Consider the following 20,505-nt stretch of genomic DNA (forward strand, 5'->3'; position numbering starts at 1 on the left):
CCTACTATTATATAGATGTCACACCTGTGACAGGTAAAAACATGATATATTACAAATGTGCGCTTTCTCTTTTCTTTCTTTTCCATTTAACCAGACTGAGCCACAGCAACGTGTGGCTGGGTACAGCTAGTGTATATATATATATATATATTATATATAAATTATGATGAATATTGACATATTCCTAACGATTTGTCATCTATTCCATACACGGATATCCCTTAAACATCGGTTGCTGATTACATTCTAAATATTTTAGAAAATGACTTCTACAATATTGTTTTTACAGGTATATAGCTGGAACAGTCATTATGAAACAAGGACACATGGCCACTGAATGTTACTTATTGTTGTCTGGCAAACTGAAATTTATGATAACTGATGAAAAATTTGAAAATGGGATTTTGGCCTCCGAAGCATTATATGAACTGGAAGAAGAAGATTTCATAGGGGTAACTACTTTCCTCTTTATAAAATAAAATAATTTGTGCAGATGCCACTTCACAGCGTAGAGCAGGGGCATCAAATTGGTGACCCGTGAGCCAGATGCATCACACGCAGGCCACACCCACCCCAGCTCTGCAAAGGCAAAAAACGCTGCGATATTTCACAGTATGTCACGTGACGCGATCTACCTTGACACCCATCGTGTAGAGAGCTAAAACGCAAAAGAGAAATGTGCCAAGAATAATATTAAACTTGTATTAAGAAAGTATGTACAACGATTTAATTACTAGGGATTTTAAATGTTTCCAGTAAATAATCCAATTTCTATGGCAGTGTAAATAGTTTTCATGAAAAAAAAAGAGAGCACCCATTGAGAAAGGAACCATGGCAAAATGTAACCTCTGATTCCCAACCCAATTGGGCAGGCCAATAAGATACCATGGCCAACAGTTTCAAAAGTTGCCAAGAGGTCCAAGAGGACACGTTCCTCATTCAGGTCCCAACATCAATCATTCAGGAGACTAACCAATGCCGCCTCTGGCCCAGACTGAACCCAGACTGAAAAGGATCTAAATAATTCATTTATATAGACCAGGGGTCTTCAAACTTGGCCCTTTTATGATTTGTGGACTTCAACTCCCAGAATTCCTCAACCAGCATGCCTGCCTGAGGAATTCTGGGAGTTGAAGTCCACAAGTCATAAAAGGGCCAAGTTTGAAGACCCGTGATATAGACTGTGCAGCTGGTTGGCCTCATCATCTCAACAACCTTCTCCAAAGAGGAGACATTGGATACAGAATGATAGAATAATTTTGATATAAGTGACTAATATGCTTTTTGTACATTTTTCTTAGTACATTTATAGAAAGGTAGACTCAAACTACTCTTGTATTTCAAGGAAACCTGTCTGTTGACCAACACGAGACGTCCTGCTTCAGTTATTTGTAAATCTGATACCGAACTTCTTGTGATTGACACAAAGGTATGGGATATAGACTTTTTTTTCTATACAAAATATTTTAAATTTGGCAGTGTCAACATTTGCTTGGAGAGATCCATTCCAGCTGTAACATTGATGCACACAATATCACTACCCAAAAAATTGATTTTGTTTAATCTGTTTCCGAGATGTTAGTTTGTTGCGGCAGCAGCAAAAAGTTGTTTTGTAATATGATAAGATCTAGTGGAAAGGTCCCCAACCTTTTGGGCACCAGGGACTGGTTACGTGGAAAGAGGTTTTTCCATGGACCAGAGGCGGTGTGGTTTTGTGTGCTGCCTGCATCCTGCAGATGGGGCTTTGCTTGTTTGTGCGGCCTCGTTGCTGGCATGCCACGGCCCGGTATTGGTCCACGGACAAGGGGTTGGGGATCCCTGATCTAGTGCATGAGCTAAAGCATAAATTTCTGCAGACCCTTTTAATACAACAGTTTAACTGGATGATGGATTATATGGAAAGGAAACTCAAAAGGTGAATCAGGATGAGTAAGCCATCTAGCTCTGTTTGTGATAATACTGATTGTAACATCATGGATTTTAATTTTTTAAAAAATATTTACCACAGAGGATAACCATTAAAATGGTAGGAAGTATCAACCTACCGGCTGTACTTTCAGCAGTTGAGCGGAATAACTGATAACTGTAGATCAATCTCTTCCTTTAGAACTAGGTACAACATAAAAGTTCATCAGATCGACAGGGAAGAGGAGATCACCAGATCACCTGTGTCATTAATACAGGGCTATATAGAGTACTGATACGATACAAGGGAAAAAAATACAGGTAGTCCTCAATTTACGACTACAATTGAGCCCAAAATTTCTGTTGTTAAGTGAGACATCTGTTAAGTACGTTTTGCCCCATTTTATGACCTTTCTTGCCACAGTTATTAAGTGAATCACTGCAGTTGATATGTTAGTAACCCAGTTGTTAAGTGAATCTGGCTTCCCCGTTGACTTTGCTTGCCAGAAGGTTGCAAAAGGGGATCACGTGACTTTGGGACATAAGTATGAACCAGCTGCCAAGCATCTGAATCTTGATCACGTGATCGTGGGGACGCGGCAAAGGTCGCAACTGTGAAAAATGGTCCTGCGTCCCTTTTTTCAGTGCCGTTGTAACTTTGAACGATCGCTAAATGAACTGTTGCAATTCGAGGACTACTTGTATGCACCAACATTTTCAGAAATAAGATGGATTTCCCACATGCAGGCCTCTTGGAAATTTCCAGAATATGTATCCCACTACAGGAGATAGTCCAGAGCAGTGGTTCTCAACCTTTTTAATGCTGGGACCCCCAACCGGTCGTAAGTCGAGGACTCAACCGGTTGTAAGTTGAGGACTCAACCGGTCGTAAGTTGAGGATTAAACCGGTCGTAAGTCGAGGACTAAACCCGTCGTAAGTCGAGGACTACCCAACCGGTCATAAGTCGAGGACTTTCCCTGCCCGGGAGCGCCGCGCATGCGTGGTTCTTCCCCCTGCACCGGCCGAGGCGTAGCTGGCAAGCGGCAGAGACGGAGCAGGTCGACCACCAGCTGGCCCAGCTCAAGGGAGGTAAGGCACCCGCCGGAAAAGGGGGAAAAAATGGCGGACAGCCTTGCTTGGCGACCCCCGTGAAATGGTCGATCGACCCCAAATTGGGTCGCGACCCATAGGTTGAGAACCGCTGGTCCAGAGCAAGCAACAACTAATTTCTCACTCACTCTGTTTCTGAGGGAAGCCAACTCTATAAGCGCCCCGAGCAAAAAAGCAGAACGCGTGATATTAATTGTAATAATTAATTATTTAAGACAGCGTCCTCATTTATGCTTTCACCACAGTCCTGTGAAAGAAGTAATGTATGAGACAAAGCATCTGCATTGTTGCTGGTTCCTCTTGAAGACTTGCCCATCTATTTTCTCTTCCTGAAAAAAAGAGGCAGCAGCAGCAGAAGACAATGAATGAGTAGATTTGGTGCCAGGGATTTGGTGCATCAAGATTGTTTCCTATTTGAGGCTGTTTCTTCACGAATGATGAAGATTTACACTGCCTTCAGAGCATCACCTAGTCCGTGGGTCTTCAAACGTGGCCCTTTTATGACTTGTGGACTTCAATTCCCAGAATTCCTGAGCCAGCATGGCTCAGCTTGGAAACCTCTCCCTTTTCCCTCAGCATGGCTGGCTCAGGAATTCTGGGAGTTGAAGTCCATGAGTCATAAAAGAGCCAAGGTTGCCTACCCCTGACCTAGTCCAGGGGTCTTCAAACGTGGCCCTTTCATGACTTGTGGACTTCAACTCCCAGAATTCCTCAGCCAGGCATGGCTCAGCTTGGAAACCGCTCCCTTTCCCCTCAGCATGCCTGGCTGAGGAATTCTGGGAGTTGAAGTCCACGAGTCATAAAAGGGCCACGTTTGAAGACCCCTGACCTAGTCATTACTCGTTACTGTTATTTGAACATAGTGATGGATGAATAGCTCTAGAACAGCAGTTCTCAACCTATGGGTCGCGATCCCATTTGGGGTCGATCGACCATTTCACGGGGGTCGCCAAGCAAGGCTGTCCGCCATTTTTTTCCCCTTTTCCGGCGGGTGCCTTACCTCCCTTGAGCTGGGCCAGCTGGTGGTCGGCCTGCTCCGTCTCTGCCGCTTGCCAGCTACACCTCGGCCGGCGCAGGGGGCGGAACCACGCATGTGCGGTGCTCCCGGGCAGGGAAAGTCCTCGACTTATGACCGGTTGGGTAGTCCTTGACGTACGACCGGTTTAGTCCTCGACTTACGACCGGTTTAGTCCTCGACTTATGACCGGTTGGGGGTCGCGGCATTAAAAAGGTTGAGAACCACTGCTCTAAGATATTGTCCTTAGTAGACAAATAGCAATAGCAGTAGCACTTAGACTTAGATACCGCTTCATAGTACTTTACAGTACTCTCTTAGCGGTTTACAGAGTCAGCCTCTTGCCCCCAACACTCTGGGTCCTCATTTTACCGACTTTAGAAGGATGGAAGGCTGAATCAACCTTGAGCCGGTGAGAATTGAATTGCAATTACTGCAATACTGTATTTTAACCATTGCACCACCACGGCTCTTATGACGCAAATGGCCGAGGCAACAGAGCAAATCATAATCCTTTCGCCACTCTCATGAGCTACCATATCCTTCAAGATTATTTTGTACCCAAAGCACAAATTTTTATAGTTATTTAGTAGAATGCAAGTAAAGGGTTTACTGACACTTCCTGAAAAGAAAGGCTGGCAGAAATTTAAGAGAATTTGGGGTTTGGAAGGGGTGCTAGGAGAGATAGTGGACAGCTGAATAGAAAGAAAGAAAGGGGGAATGGAATTCATCAGTAAATGTAAATAAAAGAAGCACTGGTGGGTAGTCTGTACTTAAGCTGGAAAGAGATTTTTGTGATCTTTAGAGAGAAACACCTTATAAGCATCAATTACCTATTTTTGAGTGGAGTGAGAATCTGCCAAATGTTTAATTTTAACAATTTAAACACCAAGTACAGAAAAGACAGAATATAGTATGTCTCCTAATTTAACGTATTATGCTATCAAAAAAAAAATTGTAATAGGAGAAATTATATCAATATTAACCAAAGCTCAATCTAACTATTTTAAGTCATCATTTTGGGTAGCAGCAAATATTTAAAAATCCATCCATCCATCCATCTATCTATCTTCAAATAAACTTAGAAGAAATTGTACCACTTCTGATAAAATGCATCAGCTGCAGAAATGTCACAAACTGGTGCTTCAAGAGATCCCATAATAACATTTTTCCTGATTCTGACTAGCAAAAGAGCTGTGCCTTTTTGCCACTGTAGACTGATGCTGTTTCCCCACCTCTCACTTACCCCAAAACATGCATAGCTAAAATAATTCTTTAGGTAAGATCTGTTTTTGAAAATATGAGCCAAGGTATTACAATATCTTAAACTTCATTCATTCTACATGCATGCAGATGGCCTCCTTTATTAAAATGGTACGTCACTATTCTCATATACAGTGTTATTTTCATAGAAAAAATATATCAAATGTATCTAGAAGAATCTAGCTGTAAGATAGAAAAGATCCTTGTGGTATTTTACAGTTCTGTCAATACTCTAATCTTCAGCAATTAACTTCATGTTTTTTCCTCTCAGTTTAACATCACCTGCTGTAATCAAAATATATTTCTAATTCATTAGCTATATTTGTAGATTTTATAATATTTTGTTTTATAGTCATATTAACAGGGTAACATATATGATGGGGAAATCAACCTTCTGTCATTCCTACCAATGCAAAGATCTGAAATGGAACAATTTAGGAAGCATTTCATTAATTTATTTTTGAAGAACGGATTTTAAAGTAACAGTGAAATTGACAATTGATTTCATTGCATAACCAGCTTACAAATGTTTATACTGTGTTCTGTCACACTAATCCACAAAGCTTTTATATAGCTAATGTGCTTTTATTCAGTAATTGTGGCTTAGATTGTTGACACATTAGGGAAGTATTTGACATGTGCAAATTCAATTTAATTAAACAACCCTTTTGCAGAAGTTATATTGAGCTGTCTATATTTTAAAGGTTTCTTGACATGGCAATAAAACATATTCCTCTGACTATCCAAGGTCTAAATTATAGATCTGTGTAATACTGTAATATAATTTTATGTGTGTTATGTTGTAATAAGACATTGAAAAGGCTCATTCAAAGAATTGGATTTTCTTCTTTTAGTCTTTAATTGTATTCTGGTCTGGATCCAAAATGCATTTTAATATACTAGAAGTGAAAGTTGATGGTTTCTATTTTGCACCTGGGTACATTTATAATCCATTAGCTTGCCATATTGTTCATATATTTCTGTAATGATTCTCATTAGAGAATTTTGTGCAGAAGTCCAAATGGGAACGATGAAAGAACATTATGCTTTAATGCTTTAATAATCTCTGAAAACAACGCAAATATTATATTTTTCATTCAATCTCAGCATTTGTGGAATAATAGTAATAATAATAATAATAATAATAATAATAATAATAATAATAATAATAATAATAATAATAATAATAATAATAATAATAATAATAATAATAATAATAATATAGAGTTGGAAGGGACCTTGGAGGTCTTCTACTCCAACCCCCTGCTCAGACAGGAAACCCTATACCATTTCAGACAAATGGTTGTTCATTCTCTTCTTAAAAACTTCCAAGGATGGAGCATTCACAACTTCTGGAGGCAGGTTATTCCACTGGTTAATTGTTCTCACCGTCAGGAAATTTCTCCTTAGTTCTAGGTTGCTTCTCTCCTTGATGAGTTTCCATCCGTTGCTTCTTGTCCTGCCTTCAGGTGCTTCAGATTCTTGTGAGAATCACTGGAGAAACAGTATGGAAGCTCTGAGATAAACTTTGAGAGGACTTTCATATTAATTTTCGCTGATGTGCTTTTCTGACTAATAATCAGGAGATAGCCAGAAGTTTCATACAATTGTATGTTGATTTGTTAATAAGTTTGTCCATCAAATTGAAAGTATGTGGTAAGGCAGAGGTTGATAAGATCCATGATCCTGGGTGTTTCCGTCTTCGTGCATTTGGTTAAGTTGGATGTCCTGTGGAGCAATATCGTCATAGATTCTTTGGCTAATTCTGGGTCGATGGACATGAAAAGGACTGTCATAGGTGATGTCATCTATTATCATGTCATTGATTCTCTGACCATCTTAGGTCCAAGCCAAACCAAGTCCAAAAAAATGCTAGAGAATTCCTGGAAGTCTGGCACTCTGACAAATTGGCCATCAATCGAAACATAAACAACATCTACATAAGATACAAAAGAGGCAATCAATAAGCCAAAAAGGGATCAAAAAGACGAAAACACCTCCTCACCAGCAATCAACACTCAGATGATCACAGATTAACACCTGATTAACATCAGACCAACAATGAAGAAGTAAACAATACCCCAAACAAGGAATTGCAAAACAAACTAACAATAAACAGCACAATCAAAGTACTCTAAGACCATCCCCACCAATACTGAGGGTGCAAGTCACTAGAACAGGGGTGTCAAACTGGCGGCCCACGGGCCGGATACGTCGTGTGCAGGCCACGCCTACCCCGGCTCCGCAAAGGCAAAAAACATCACGATACGTCACAATATGTCACGTGACATGACCGAGTTTGACACCTGTGCACTTGAATATAAACTGAGAGCATACCCCTCTCCTTACTAGCACTGATGATGTTACCTAGTTTGGGAAAGGAAACATCTACAAGAAAACAACCAAGCTCAGAGAGCACCAAGGAGCCTTTATTTCAACCGTGAGCTACAAATATTCTCTTTATTGATAAGATTACTTTTTCAGAAATATACGAGTGACAGACTGTACAGGCTTTTGTGCTATAAAATTGGTGCTTCAAAAACAGTAGTAATAGTGGTTACGGAGCAGTTGGGTTAGCAGTTTCAGGCCCTGGAATGTGAGGAAATTGTGTAATTTAATATATTTTAAATGGTTAATTCTAGGAGGAAACAACCACATTGAGCAGGTGAAAAAGACTTCTGAAAGAAAAAAGAAACCACACTTTGCAACATTGCCTGTGTGGAAATAAATATCTACAGAATGAAAGTGTAAATAGTTTAGAATTTCTCATATATTTTTAATACGTTCTAGCTTTGGTAGCTGAATATGTAGTAAATGAAGATACAAGAGGATGAATCATCATGCTGGTAATACTGCCAGCATCAGACATTAACTTTAAATATTTATGTTTGTCCATGATAAAAGTTGTGACGTGCACTTGAAAGAGTGAAGAAGTTTCTCCCTGTTCAAGGCAAGGCTTTATATCACCTGGCATTGTGGCAGAAATTGATAGAGGTGGAAATATCCTTTCCACCGTGGTTTCCAAATTCAGAGTGTGAATTGTAGTTTGGCAGTTTGCTTGACCTTTTCACTATTAGTAACTAAGAGATTGAGGAGAGTAACAGAAGTAAATTGGCTAAAAAGGGGGTACAGATTTCCCTGAAGACTGAAATGAATAGAGAGAAGTTTTAAGAATAATGGTTACAATAATTATGATGAGTGTGATGTTGTTTAGTCTGGTGTCTTGGGATTAATTTCTGATGGGTAAGTTTAAAACCCCAATTTTTGTTTATGTTTTACATCTTTGAAACAGGCATACTAAGCAGCTTTTCAGATAGAGGACCATCCTCTACATTCAACCACCTTTAAATTCTAGACCAGGGCTAGGCAACCTTGGCTCTTTTATGACTCGTGGACTTCAACTCCCAGAATTCCTGAGCCAGCATGGCTCAGCTTGGAAACTCTTCCTTTCCCCTCAGTGTGGCTGGCTCAGGAATTCTGGGATTTGAAGTCCAAGAGTCATAAAAGAGCCAAGGTTGCCTACCCCTGGTCTAGACTAAGACTTCTCTTCCCTCCTTCCCTTGCTTTTCAGATGTATCCACCTAAACATTAATGTCCACCTTTAAATTTGAAACCAGTCTTAACTCTGACATTGAGGATTAATCTACCCATGGGGGATATTTAACTAGCTCAAATTCAAATACAATACCATACAGGCAGTCCTCAACGTACGACCACAACTGAGCCCAAATTTTCTGTTGCTAAGTGATTTTTGCCCCATTTGATGACCTTTCTTGCTGCAGTTGTTAAGTGAATCACTGCATTTGTTCAATTAGTAACATGGTTGTTAAGTTAATCTGGCTTCCCCAGAACTAAGGAGAAACTTCCTGACAGTTAGAACAATTAATCAGTGGAACAACCTGCCTCCAGAAGCCGTGAATGCTCCAACACTGGAAGTTTTTAAGAAGAGACTGGACAGCCATTTCTCTGAAATGGTATAGGACAATGGTGGCGGACCTATGGCACGTGTGCCAGAGGCGGCATTCAGAGCCTTCTCTGTGGGGACACAGGCCATGCCCTGGAGATGGTAACCATCCCTCTTCAACCAGCCGCCCGCTAACTCGCCAAGGTCCCACATGGCCGGATGGATCCCAGCACGCATGCGCTCGCTGGCCTCTGTGTGCAGAGGTTGATGGTGTCAGGCAGCAGCCGCCCCTGCCCCTGCCACACCTTGCCCTGTGACAATGGCACCCCCGCCCTGCCTGGCCTGGCCTCGCCTTACCCCGCAGGACGAGCTTCCTGCCCACTGCCCCACCTGGCAGAGACCCCCTGGATCTCCCCCAACCCTGCCTGGCCCCTACAGGCGTCCCTCCCCACGAGCAACATCGAGGTGATCACGCCCACCTTGGCCACTCCCACCCAATCTGCCATGACCACCACAGCCACGCCCACCCAGTGGGCCATCCCCACCTGGCACCCGGTGATAAATAAGTGAGCTTTGTGTTGCAGTTTGGGCACTCGGTCTCTAAAAGCTTCGCCATCACTGGTGTAGGATTTCCTGCCTGAGCAGGGGGTTGGACTAGATGACCTCCAAGGTCTCTTCCAACTTTATTATTATTATTATTAATATTAGTTGATGGAAGGTCACAAAAGGAGATCACATGAACCAGGACACGGTGACTGTCATAAATATGAATCAGTTACCAAGCGTTTGAATTTTGATCATGTGATCATGGGGCTGCTGCAATGGTGGTAAGTGTGAAAAATGGTCATAAGCCACTTTTTCCAATGCTGTTGTAACTTTGAACGGTCACTAAATGAACTCTTGTAAGTCAAGGACTATCTGTACCAGAATATGGATAGTACTTAACAGAGAAGGATGGTGGGATTCACACATAGCTAACATGACAAAGCGGAAAAGGAGATGGCAACCACAATCAATGCCAGGGGTAGGCAACCTTGGCTCTTTTATGACTTGTGGACTTCAACTCCCAGAATTCCTGAGCCAGCATGGCTCAGCTTGGAAACCTCTCCCTTTCCCCTCAGCATGGCTGGCTCAGGAATTCTGGGAGTTGAAGTCTATGAGTCATAAAAGAGCCAAGGTTGCCTACCCCTGATTATGCCATGGTGAAGAGGACTATTGTGAAGCACAAAATAGCTAATTATAAACACATTTGTTGTTACTTCTTCATTTAACAGGTTTTTGAATGTGCTCTTGCCAGCGTAAGGTATGAACAATACCATGCAACTTGCTGTTTTTTAAGGTAACTGCTTATTTTTTTTTAAGAAGTTTGTGTTTTAGACAAGCGATTAGCAACTGCAGACTTATAAAAGCAACTTTGTTTTTACAATATCTTGAGATTGAGCCTTCTGGCTAGATTACAATAACTCCCTTTTCATTCTGTGACTCTTGTATATGGAACGTACGCATTTGATAGGCAGCAATCTTAATTTCAGATCGTTTAGATCAAAACTAGTAATATGTCAATCCCAGAACTTTGAAATGTTATAAAATAAAAAAATCATTGGAAATAAAGGAAATAAAATAAAAAACTAAACCATGTGATAATGAGAAGCATAAGCTTGCTTGCTTTAGTACAATTTCTGATACCTGGCTTGTATTTGGAAGACTTAGCATAATCAAGGGGAAAAAATGAAAATATCTTTGTTGCCATAAATCGCCTTTTCTTAAACTGTCCTTTAAATCAGAGGTCACCTAACCTTTCTTGGTTGGCAGAGGGAAAGGGAGGGGGAAGTGATATACGCACTCATACATGCGCGCACACATGTGGCCGCAACCATGCGTGTGATGCAAATGGGGCGGGGCTAGCGCTTGCGTGATACTTGCTAGCCCTGCCCCATTCTTGTGGACAGTGCTCTTTTTCCGTGGCGTTGGGCCGTTTTCACACCCCGAAGTGTGGTGGCATCCCATTTTCGTGCCTTGAGGCGCAGCGTTGTCCCATTTTCACGCAGCGCGGTGGTGCAGTGTCCTGTTTTCGCACCCCACAGTGCAGCAGCGTCCCATTTTTGTGCCCCATCATGCGGGGGCATCCTGTTTTTGCACCATGCGGCGCAGTGTCCTGTTTTTGTGCCCCACAGCCGTGGCACTAGCATGAGTGTGGGGTGTGTGCACGCACACGTGCACGTACTGGCCAGCCTGTCCCATGGCCCAGTTGACAGTAGTCCACAACACACTACCGGGCCACAGCCCACAGGTTGGGGACCCCTGCTTTAAATTATGCAGCTTGCAAAACACTGGCAGGCTGATTGTTATTTTGAGCTGTAGTATAACTGCTGGGAAATAACACTCACCATCCTTACTTTTCACTCCTTCTGTAGAGTTATGTCAATGGCTGGATAAAGATCTCATGCCCCCACATAACTGTTCTTCTTCTTAAAGGAAAAATGGTGTGTGTAATTTCACTCTCCACTCAAAAAGATCATTTATTTACACTGATGGCATTTAGTGTGCTTTGTGTATGAATTCTCTTTAAGGAAAAGACACTTAGGAAAGTACTCACACCCCTGTCTTACGTTCATTCTGGAAATGAGAAATTCTGGTTGAATAATAATAATGTCAGGTGGTAAAAAGTTGGCAACTGGACAGGGGACTGCAACTGGAAAGAAAATGTTACTACTAAACAAAGCTATAAATCGACCTAATTTAGCAACTACAGTTGGGACCAGCAATTCAGTAGTTAAGGAAAGTGGTTGTAAGTGCAACCACAGCTATGCTTACGATCTTATTTCAGCTTTCCTTTGCTTTGTAGACCCATAAAGGTCATAAATGCAAGGATTGGTTTCTTTTTCATCACCATTCTAATGCAAATGGTCACTAAATGTGGCAGTCACTAAATGAGTATCACCTGTACTGCCTATAGCAGGGGTGTCAAACTGCCGGCCCACGGGCCGGATGCATCATGCCGAAACTGCACCCACCCCATTGCCGGCAATGGGAAAAAAGTCGCGATAAGTCGCAACACGCCACGTGACATTGCGAGTTGGACACCCCTGGCATGGAGCATCTCTGTCAGTTTGCTTGCGAGTTATAGAGATTGTAACAGCCAATTTTATTAAAATAATCTCCACTTGCAGTCTTTCCTGGAGAAAAGGGCTATGTATTAAGAGGAAAAAAATAAAAGGGATAAAAAATTTTATGCTGTGCATCTGTTCTAAACGTAATAGGTGTTAAGGGATTATAAAAAGGAAAACAAATCTTTGGCTTCCACCTAGGAGTGATCAGTCATTCTGCCCTTGGATGTTCGCAAGACCGTGTCAAACTCAAGCTCTCTTGCAGAGCAGATTATACTCTTCAGATCTGTTTAATATTTCATACATATATGGGTTATTTTTGCTTCAAGCCCATAATTAATATATGCATTTAGCTGTAAAGTATCTCAGATATCCTTACATCTAACAGCAACACTGACAAATGCATAATGAGATCATTCTCATTTTAATGTTTACAAAAGATACATACTTTATAAGTATCTAAAACTCTTCACATAGTACCACATATTAATAAACACCTATATTTGAAGCTTCCCGCTTTGTTTAGGCTGGTATACCTATAATAATAATAATAATAAAGTTGGAAGGGACCTTGGAGGTCATCTAGTCCAATCCCCTGCTCAGGCAGGAAACCCTATACCATTTCAGACAAATGGCTGTCCAGTCTCTTCTTAAAAACTTTCAGTGTTGGAGCATTCACCGCTCCTAGAGGCAGGTTGTTCCACTGGTTAATTGTTCTAACTGTCAGGAAGTTTCTCCTTAGTTCTAGGTTGCTTCTCTCCTTGATTAGTTTCCATCCGTTGCTTCTTGTCCGGCCTTCAGGTGCTTTGGAGAATAGCTTGACTCCCTCTTCTTTGGGGCAGCCCCTGAGATATTGGAACACTGCTATCATGTCCCCCCCTCGTCCTTCTCTTCGTTAAACTAGACATACCCAATTCCAGCAACTGTTCCTTATATGTTTTAGCCCCCAGTCCCCTAATCATCTTTGTTGCTCTTCTCTGTACTCTAGAGTCTCAACATCTATTTTACATTGTGATGACCAAAACTGGATGCAGTATTCCAAGTGTGGCCTTACCAAGGCCTTGTAAAGTGGTATTAACACTTCACGTGATCTTGATTCTATCCCTCGGTTAATGCAGCCTAGCACTGTGTTGGCCTTTTTGGCAGCTGCAGCACACTGCTGGCTCATATTTAAGTGACTGTTCACTAGGTCTCCGAGGTCCCTCTCACAGTTACTACTATTGAGCAAGGTACTCCCTGTACTATACCTGTGCATTTGGTTTTTCTTACCTAAATGTAGAACCTTGCTTTTTTCACCATTGAATTCCATTTTGTTGGATAGTGCCCAGTGTTCAAGCCTGTGAAATACAAAGATGGCCAAGCTGTAATTTTCATCTGAGGTGGGTGGGTACAGGGGGAACGTCGTGAAGAGGACAACATTATTTCCATTAGCTATCCTTATTCAATCATTGTTACTAAATGCAGCAGACCAGAGCTCCTTTTATTGTTCACAGATTACATCCCATAATCTGAACATTCAACAATATCTGCCACAATTCTGGCAGAGTGAAACGGATCAGGCCATTGGCTCAAAGTATTGACCCGTGTTATCAGTGCTAATCGGCAGGAACTCTCCAAAATTTTAGGCTGGTTTTTTTTTCTGGGTATTTCTGGAGAGGCGAGAAACTGAATTTGGGCCTTTTTCAACACACATTGTGCTTTCTGACAACAAATCGTACATCTGTATTTTTCCTTCAAGGTTAGTAGATTGCTGATTTCAAAACTTAAACACAGTCTGTCCTGGTTATTATCTAGATGGAAAACTACCAGAAAAATACCAGGGCTGTAGGCTAAAACCATAAATTCATGATAATGGACAATCCCTTAAAGCAGGGATAGGCAACCTTGGCTCTTTTATGACTCATGGACTTCAACTCCCAGAATTCCTGAGCCAGCATGGCTCAGCTTGGAAACCTCTCCCTTTCCCCTCAGCATGGCTGGCTCAGGAATTCTGGGAGTTGAAGTCCACAAGTCATAAAAGAGCCAAGGTTGCCTACCTCTGCCTTAAAGACTTACTAGGTTTAGTAGCGTTTAGGAAACTTATAACTTTTAAAATAACAGTCTCTTTAGTATACACAGATGATCCTTAACTTATAACTACAGTTGATCCCGAAATTTCCGTTGCTAAGTGAGACATTTGCTAAGTGAACTTTATCCCATGTTACGACTTTTCGTGCCACTGTCGTTAAGCAAATCACTGCAGTTGTTAAATGAGTACACGGTTGTTAAGTGAATCCAGATTTCCCATTGACTTTGCTTGTCAGAAGGTCGCAAAAAGTTGATCGCACAACCCTGGGAGACTGCAGCTGTCAAAAATATGAGTCAGTTGCCAAGTGCCTAAATTTTGATCGTGTGACCATGGGGATGCTGCAACAATTGTCAAAAATTGTCATAAGTCACTTTTTTTCAATGCTGTTGTAGCTTTGAGTGGTCACTAAATTTACCCGTATTGTCCAATTTCCTTTTCTTAAGACACCTTAAGATCGCAACAATAATATAAAAAATAAGGCAACGGCAGTTATGAAGGTTAGATACATTTCAAGGTGTAGATTATAGTGCTGTTTTAAAGACACAGGACTTTAATTGCTTTTTGGAAAGTCTGTATGGATTTCAGAGGACAGCATATTCCATAGGGCAGCTCTTGAAAAAGGATTAATTCCCTGTTGATCTGTCAAGAAGAGGGAGCCCAAAGCATTCTTTGAGTTGAGAGATAGGAAGATTTTCTTTGTAGGATGTGGACCTGTAAGTAACATGAAGCTAAGCCATAAATAATGACCAGCATTACGGATTGGTAAGCAGTACAGTGCCCAAAATATACTGTAGCACCTCTCTATTGGTTCTCATATGTCACCATTATGGGCTGCTGCCTTTTGCATCGACTGAAGTTTCCCAGAACTTTTTAATGAGAGCCCCAAGTAAAACATGTCCAATCCAGTTTTGAAGTAATAAATGTGAGTGATTCTCATGAAACTTTCCTGTTCTACCAAAACTGGATCAAGCCTTCGCTAGCCCTGACCTCCACCTTTTCAGAAGTTCTACAACAGTGGTGGCGAACCTATGGCACGGGTGCCAGATGCGGCACTCAGAGCCCTCTCTGTGGGCACGTGCACCGTCGCCCCAGTCCTAGGCCCTTGGCTGGGTTTTATAAAACCTTTTCACTTTAGGCCTCTGCCACCATATGCAAAAAAAAAAAAAAGGTTCAATCAATCAGTCAATTTCAACTTCTTGCGGGAAAAAAAAAGATCTTGCAAAGTTGGAATTGATTGATTGAACTTTTTAGTCCCACCCAGTCTGCCGTTACCACCGCAGCCACGCCCACCCAATTGGCCACACCTAGCCAATGGCCACACCCACCCGGCACCTGATGATGCATAAGTGGGTTTTGGGATGCAGTTTGGGCACTCGGTCTCTAAAAGGTTCGCCATCACTGTTCTACAAGATCAAAATGATTGACGAATTGGAAACCTTTTCCTTTTGTGGCAGTTTAATTACATGTAAGAATTAACTTGGGGGCAACCTGAAAATCAACCAGTTTTTGGATATACTCTCTCTTGCTGAGATTCAGTTTTATTGTCCTATCCCAGGGCTAGGCAACCTTGGCTCTTTTATGACTCGTGGACTTCAACTCCCAGAATTCCTGAGCCACCATGGCTCAGCTTGGAAACCTCTCCCTTTCCCCTCAGCATGGCTGGCTCAGGAATTCTGGGAGTTGAAGTCCACGAGTATAAAAGAGCCAAGGTTGCCTACCCCTGTCCTATCCAAAGCCTTACAGGTTCTTAAAGACAGAAAACTTTCAGGAATTTAATGTTCATTTTTTTCTATGCGGACTTTAATTGTTCTTTTCATTATATAGTTGTCCAACAGAGGGCACTAGATACCAGTTAATAAAATTATTTTTAGTTAGAAGGCCCAAAGACTAGATGAAAAGGAAAGATAACATGTATATAAATAATCCTCAACATACAGCCACAATTGAGCCCAAAATTTCTGTTGCTAAACAAGACAGTTGTTAAGTGAGTTTTGCATCATTTTGCAACCTTTCTTGCCACAGTTGTTAAGTGAATCACTGCAATTGTTAAACACGGACGGTTGTTAAGTGAATCTGGCTTCCCCACTGACTTTGCTTGTCAGAAGGTTGCAAAAGGTGATCACATGACCTGGGAACATTGCAACCGTCATAAATGCATGCCAGTTGCCAAGCATCTGATTTTGATCATGTGATCGCAGATGATGCCACAATGGTCATAAATGTGAAGAACGGTCATAAGTCACTTTTGCAATGCCATTGTAACTCCAAAGGGTGATTAAACTAATGGTAAGAACTACTTGTATGATCTAGAGTTACTAAAAAAACAAATTCTGATTGAACATTAAGACAAACAAAATACTTTCTAACAGCTAGTAAAGAGGAGAATATTCATAGTGCAGGGTTGACCCCCACAACAAAGAATTCTACAAAATATTAAGTTCAATTGGAGAACAATTTCAGTTGAGGAAAGATTAATGATTCGGGACAGATTAACGATTCTGGATACTGCCCACCTCCATATTGCCAGTTCAACTTTATGCCTGCTCAGATTTTCCACAGTGGGGGAAGGTTATCGCACAATTTGCCCATGTATTATTCATGTTGATGTGACAGTGCATAGAAAATCCTGCGCCCAAACACACTGCAGCCAATATACACCTTCTACAAATAGGGACCATAACTTAAATTATGTCCCTTATAACAGTGGCAGCCTTGTTGGTAACTGGGAGTAGACTGTTTTTCCCACTTGCGATAGGCACATTTTGCATAAATTAGGTGATAAAATGCACATGTTGCTGTGGATTTAAGCATGAGAACTTATGGACTATGTTGGACAAAACAAAAGAACTGCAATCACATATGGCAGAAGACAAGTATTTAGCGGTTTGCCATGTGTGTTTATTGGAGATAATATACAGTATAACTGTCTTGATTTCTAGTTCTATGAAGGCTTAGTGTGTAGAGACACTTACGTAGTTCTGAAATACTAACAAATATTGGAAAAATGGGTAACAAAATAATTTGTGATACTTGTCTTTCATCCCTCTATAATTCTGCATTTGTAACCATACCAACGTACATTCTTAACCAGCAGATGTCAATGTATAGTAGTATTTTGTTATCTTAAAATTAATTACATTGAGTCGTGCAATCCATTGATAATAGCTAAGATGCAATGGGACAACCTAGACTGATTAAAGCACTGTAGGCACAGCCCAGCTAAAAATTCGGATTAGATCAAAAAGTATCCTCAAGCAAAACACTCTCAGAGGAGTGAGTGATCTCACCAAGAACTAGGATTTGAATAATTAGAGAGTCATCAAAGCTTCCTTCTATCAAATGTAGGTTTGTTTTACATAATTCAGTTTTGGAACAAATATTTCATTAGCAATTCTAATATATATTTGCCTTGTTTTTCTGCAGGAAACTTCCACTGTTCTCTACTTGGCCATCAGAAAAAATAGATTTTATCACTCATTGTTCTCTACAGAAATCATACAGGTTGTTATTAATAACACGTATCTTGCCAGAACAATTAGTAACAAATGGGAGATTTTCTACAGGTACAAACATGTATTAGGCATGTTACTGTATTTTCCTTAGAAGAAGATGATCCTCTGAAAAAGGAGAAGATTAAACAGGAAAAAAAACTTTACAAACTCTGAAAAATTTCCAGTGGGAAGCTTCCTTATCTTGTCAATTCTAGCTAAACAACATGCATGCCAGAAGTCATATTCCAAAAGCAGGGTGAGGGGGGACAATAGTTACACTGTAGAAAAGGGAAATTCAGAAAACAAAAATTGGATAAAGGTGAGGCAAGGAGATAAGGGAGATTGAGAGAGAAAAGATGAATTGCCAAGTTCAACAGGTATTTCTGCTGAACTCAAGCACAAATTTATATACAGGTAGTCTTCGACTTACGACCACAATTGAGCCCAAAATTTCTGTTGCTAAGCGAGACATTTGTGAAGTGAATTTTGCCCCATTTTACGACAGTTGTTAAGTGAATCGCTGCAGTTGTTAAATTAGTAACACGGTTGTTAAGTGAATCTGGGTTTCCCATTGACTTTGCTTGTNCTGAACTCAAGCACAAATTTATATACAGGTAGTCTTCGACTTACGACCACAATTGAGCCCAAAATTTCTGTTGCTAAGCGAGACATTTGTGAAGTGAATTTTGCCCCATTTTACGACAGTTGTTAAGTGAATCGCTGCAGTTGTTAAATTAGTAACACGGTTGTTAAGTGAATCTGGGTTTCCCATTGACTTTGCTTGTTAGAAGGTCGCAAAATGTGATCACATGACTCCAAGACACTGCAGCCGTCATAAATATGAACCGGTTGCCAAGTATCCAGGTTTTGATCACGTGACTATGGGGATGCTCCAACAATCATAAGTATGAAAACGGTCATAAGTCCCTTTTTTCAGTGCTGTCGTACCTTCGAATGGTCACTAAATGAACTGTTTTAAGTTGAGGACTACCTGTATTAAATTCAATGGCTTTTACTTGTATTTATTTTTGCATATGTTTAAACTCTAGTCAGGTGCAAGAAATTGGAAAACAGGATGGAGATTAAAAGCACTGCAAGTTTATTTCATGCGTAACAACTCCAGACTGATGACTCGTTTGATGCCTCCTTCCGGATCAGCCTGGTCATGTCCAGTTTAGTTATTGGAAATCCTCTGAAAATATTCCCAGTGTAAGGGAAAGTGGAACCCCCTAATTCTAACCCTCTCATTACCTCTCCATTTGGAGGTTAAATGTATGCAGTAGGTTATGGGGTTGGGGTGGGGAGAGGCTGCCATTGTTACCTCCATTTCATTAAGAGTAAAAACTCTAGGGGGAAAAATGAATTTGAAAAAGTCCAGATTAAAAAAAAATGTCCATACAATTCAGGACATTGAAGAAACAAACCAATTTTGTATCTTTTCTTTTCTTGGATGTATTAGCTTTTTTTAGCTGGTACAAATAGCAAAACCTCTAGAATGATCGAAATACCTGCCAATTTTAAGCAAAATATTGTTGTTATTTTATTTGAGGAATGTATATCATATCCTTCTTTATGGAAAGATCTCAACGTGGTTTATAATTAAGACTTCTGAGGAAAAGACAGTGAATAGCAGACAGCGTTAAAACAGAAACATCAGTATTCTAAATGAAACAGCAATTGAAATTCAACACTGTTTTTTTTAGCATATTTTAAAACCTTTCAGATCATGGCATGATAATCTGTTTTTCCTCTGTATACGTAGGGCAGGAACAACTGTTGTAATGGACAGCCTGAATTCTTACTTCATTGTTATTGTAAAATCAGTAAGTATCTTAGAAAAGAAAACATAACAGCAGTGTGTTATTAATGTATCGCTTTATCTCAGAAAATTAATACTGATTAAAGCAGTGTTTATCAATCTTTGATACTCTGAGATGCTGGCTGCGAAGTTGAAGTCCACACATCTTAAAATTGCCAGAGTTGGACTGGACTAGAGCGAGAATACATTTTATAACTCTGAAAGAAACTTTTGTGTGATGGTTAAGGTGTTGGATGAAATCTAGGGAATACATAACTTGAGATTAACGTTTAGCCAGAGAAATTCATTGGGAGACTTTTAATCTCACCTAAACCTATCAGGCAATTTTGTTTGGGGTAAAATAAAGGCATATCGTCATGATATGCCATTGAACTCCTGAAAAAATAAATGGAATGCAAAATTAAGAGATGGATAGATAGATAGATAAATAGATATAGATGATAGAGAGATAGAGAGATAGAGAGATAGATAGAGATGATAGATAGATAGATAGATAGATAGATAGATAGATAGATAGATAGAGAGAGATAGAGAGATAGATAGATAGATAGATAGATAACATTTCTTTTCCTTCCCCCCCCCCCAGCCCTTTAAACCTAGGAAAGAGACGGAAAATTTGATACAGATACAAATAGTATTAATATGAAGCATAATTCATAATTGTTGTGTTCAGCTTCATTAGTGTAACAACTACATAGATAAGGATGTGACTTAGAATTTTCCATACTGTGAAAAGAGGTTTCAGGGTGATTCTAGTTATATTTGAGAGGGTTTTTCTCTCACTGTACTGAATTATGTATACAGTATCCCTGTTATATATTA

The 20,505-nt window shown here is 40.4% G+C and overlaps 1 protein-coding gene across 1 annotated transcript in view; it reads left to right on the plus strand.

The window, feature by feature from the left end:
- LOC107294733 (cyclic nucleotide-binding domain-containing protein 2) overlaps positions 1 to 20,505 on the plus strand; it is a 47,806-nt gene that overhangs the window by 15,403 nt on the left and 11,898 nt on the right. Inside the window, exons 5-9 of the mRNA XM_015823989.2 lie at positions 290 to 452; positions 1,346 to 1,429; positions 10,473 to 10,537; positions 17,797 to 17,874; positions 19,627 to 19,687. Coding sequence (XP_015679475.2) covers positions 290 to 452; positions 1,346 to 1,429; positions 10,473 to 10,537; positions 17,797 to 17,874; positions 19,627 to 19,687 — 451 coding nt within the window. The remainder of the gene's footprint in view (positions 1 to 289; positions 453 to 1,345; positions 1,430 to 10,472; positions 10,538 to 17,796; positions 17,875 to 19,626; positions 19,688 to 20,505) is intronic.

The sequence above is a fragment of the Protobothrops mucrosquamatus genome, unplaced genomic scaffold (genome assembly GCF_001527695.2).
Source record: "Protobothrops mucrosquamatus isolate PMUCROS unplaced genomic scaffold, P.Mucros_1.0 scaffold2066, whole genome shotgun sequence".
Classification (NCBI taxonomy): domain Eukaryota; kingdom Metazoa; phylum Chordata; class Lepidosauria; order Squamata; family Viperidae; genus Protobothrops; species Protobothrops mucrosquamatus.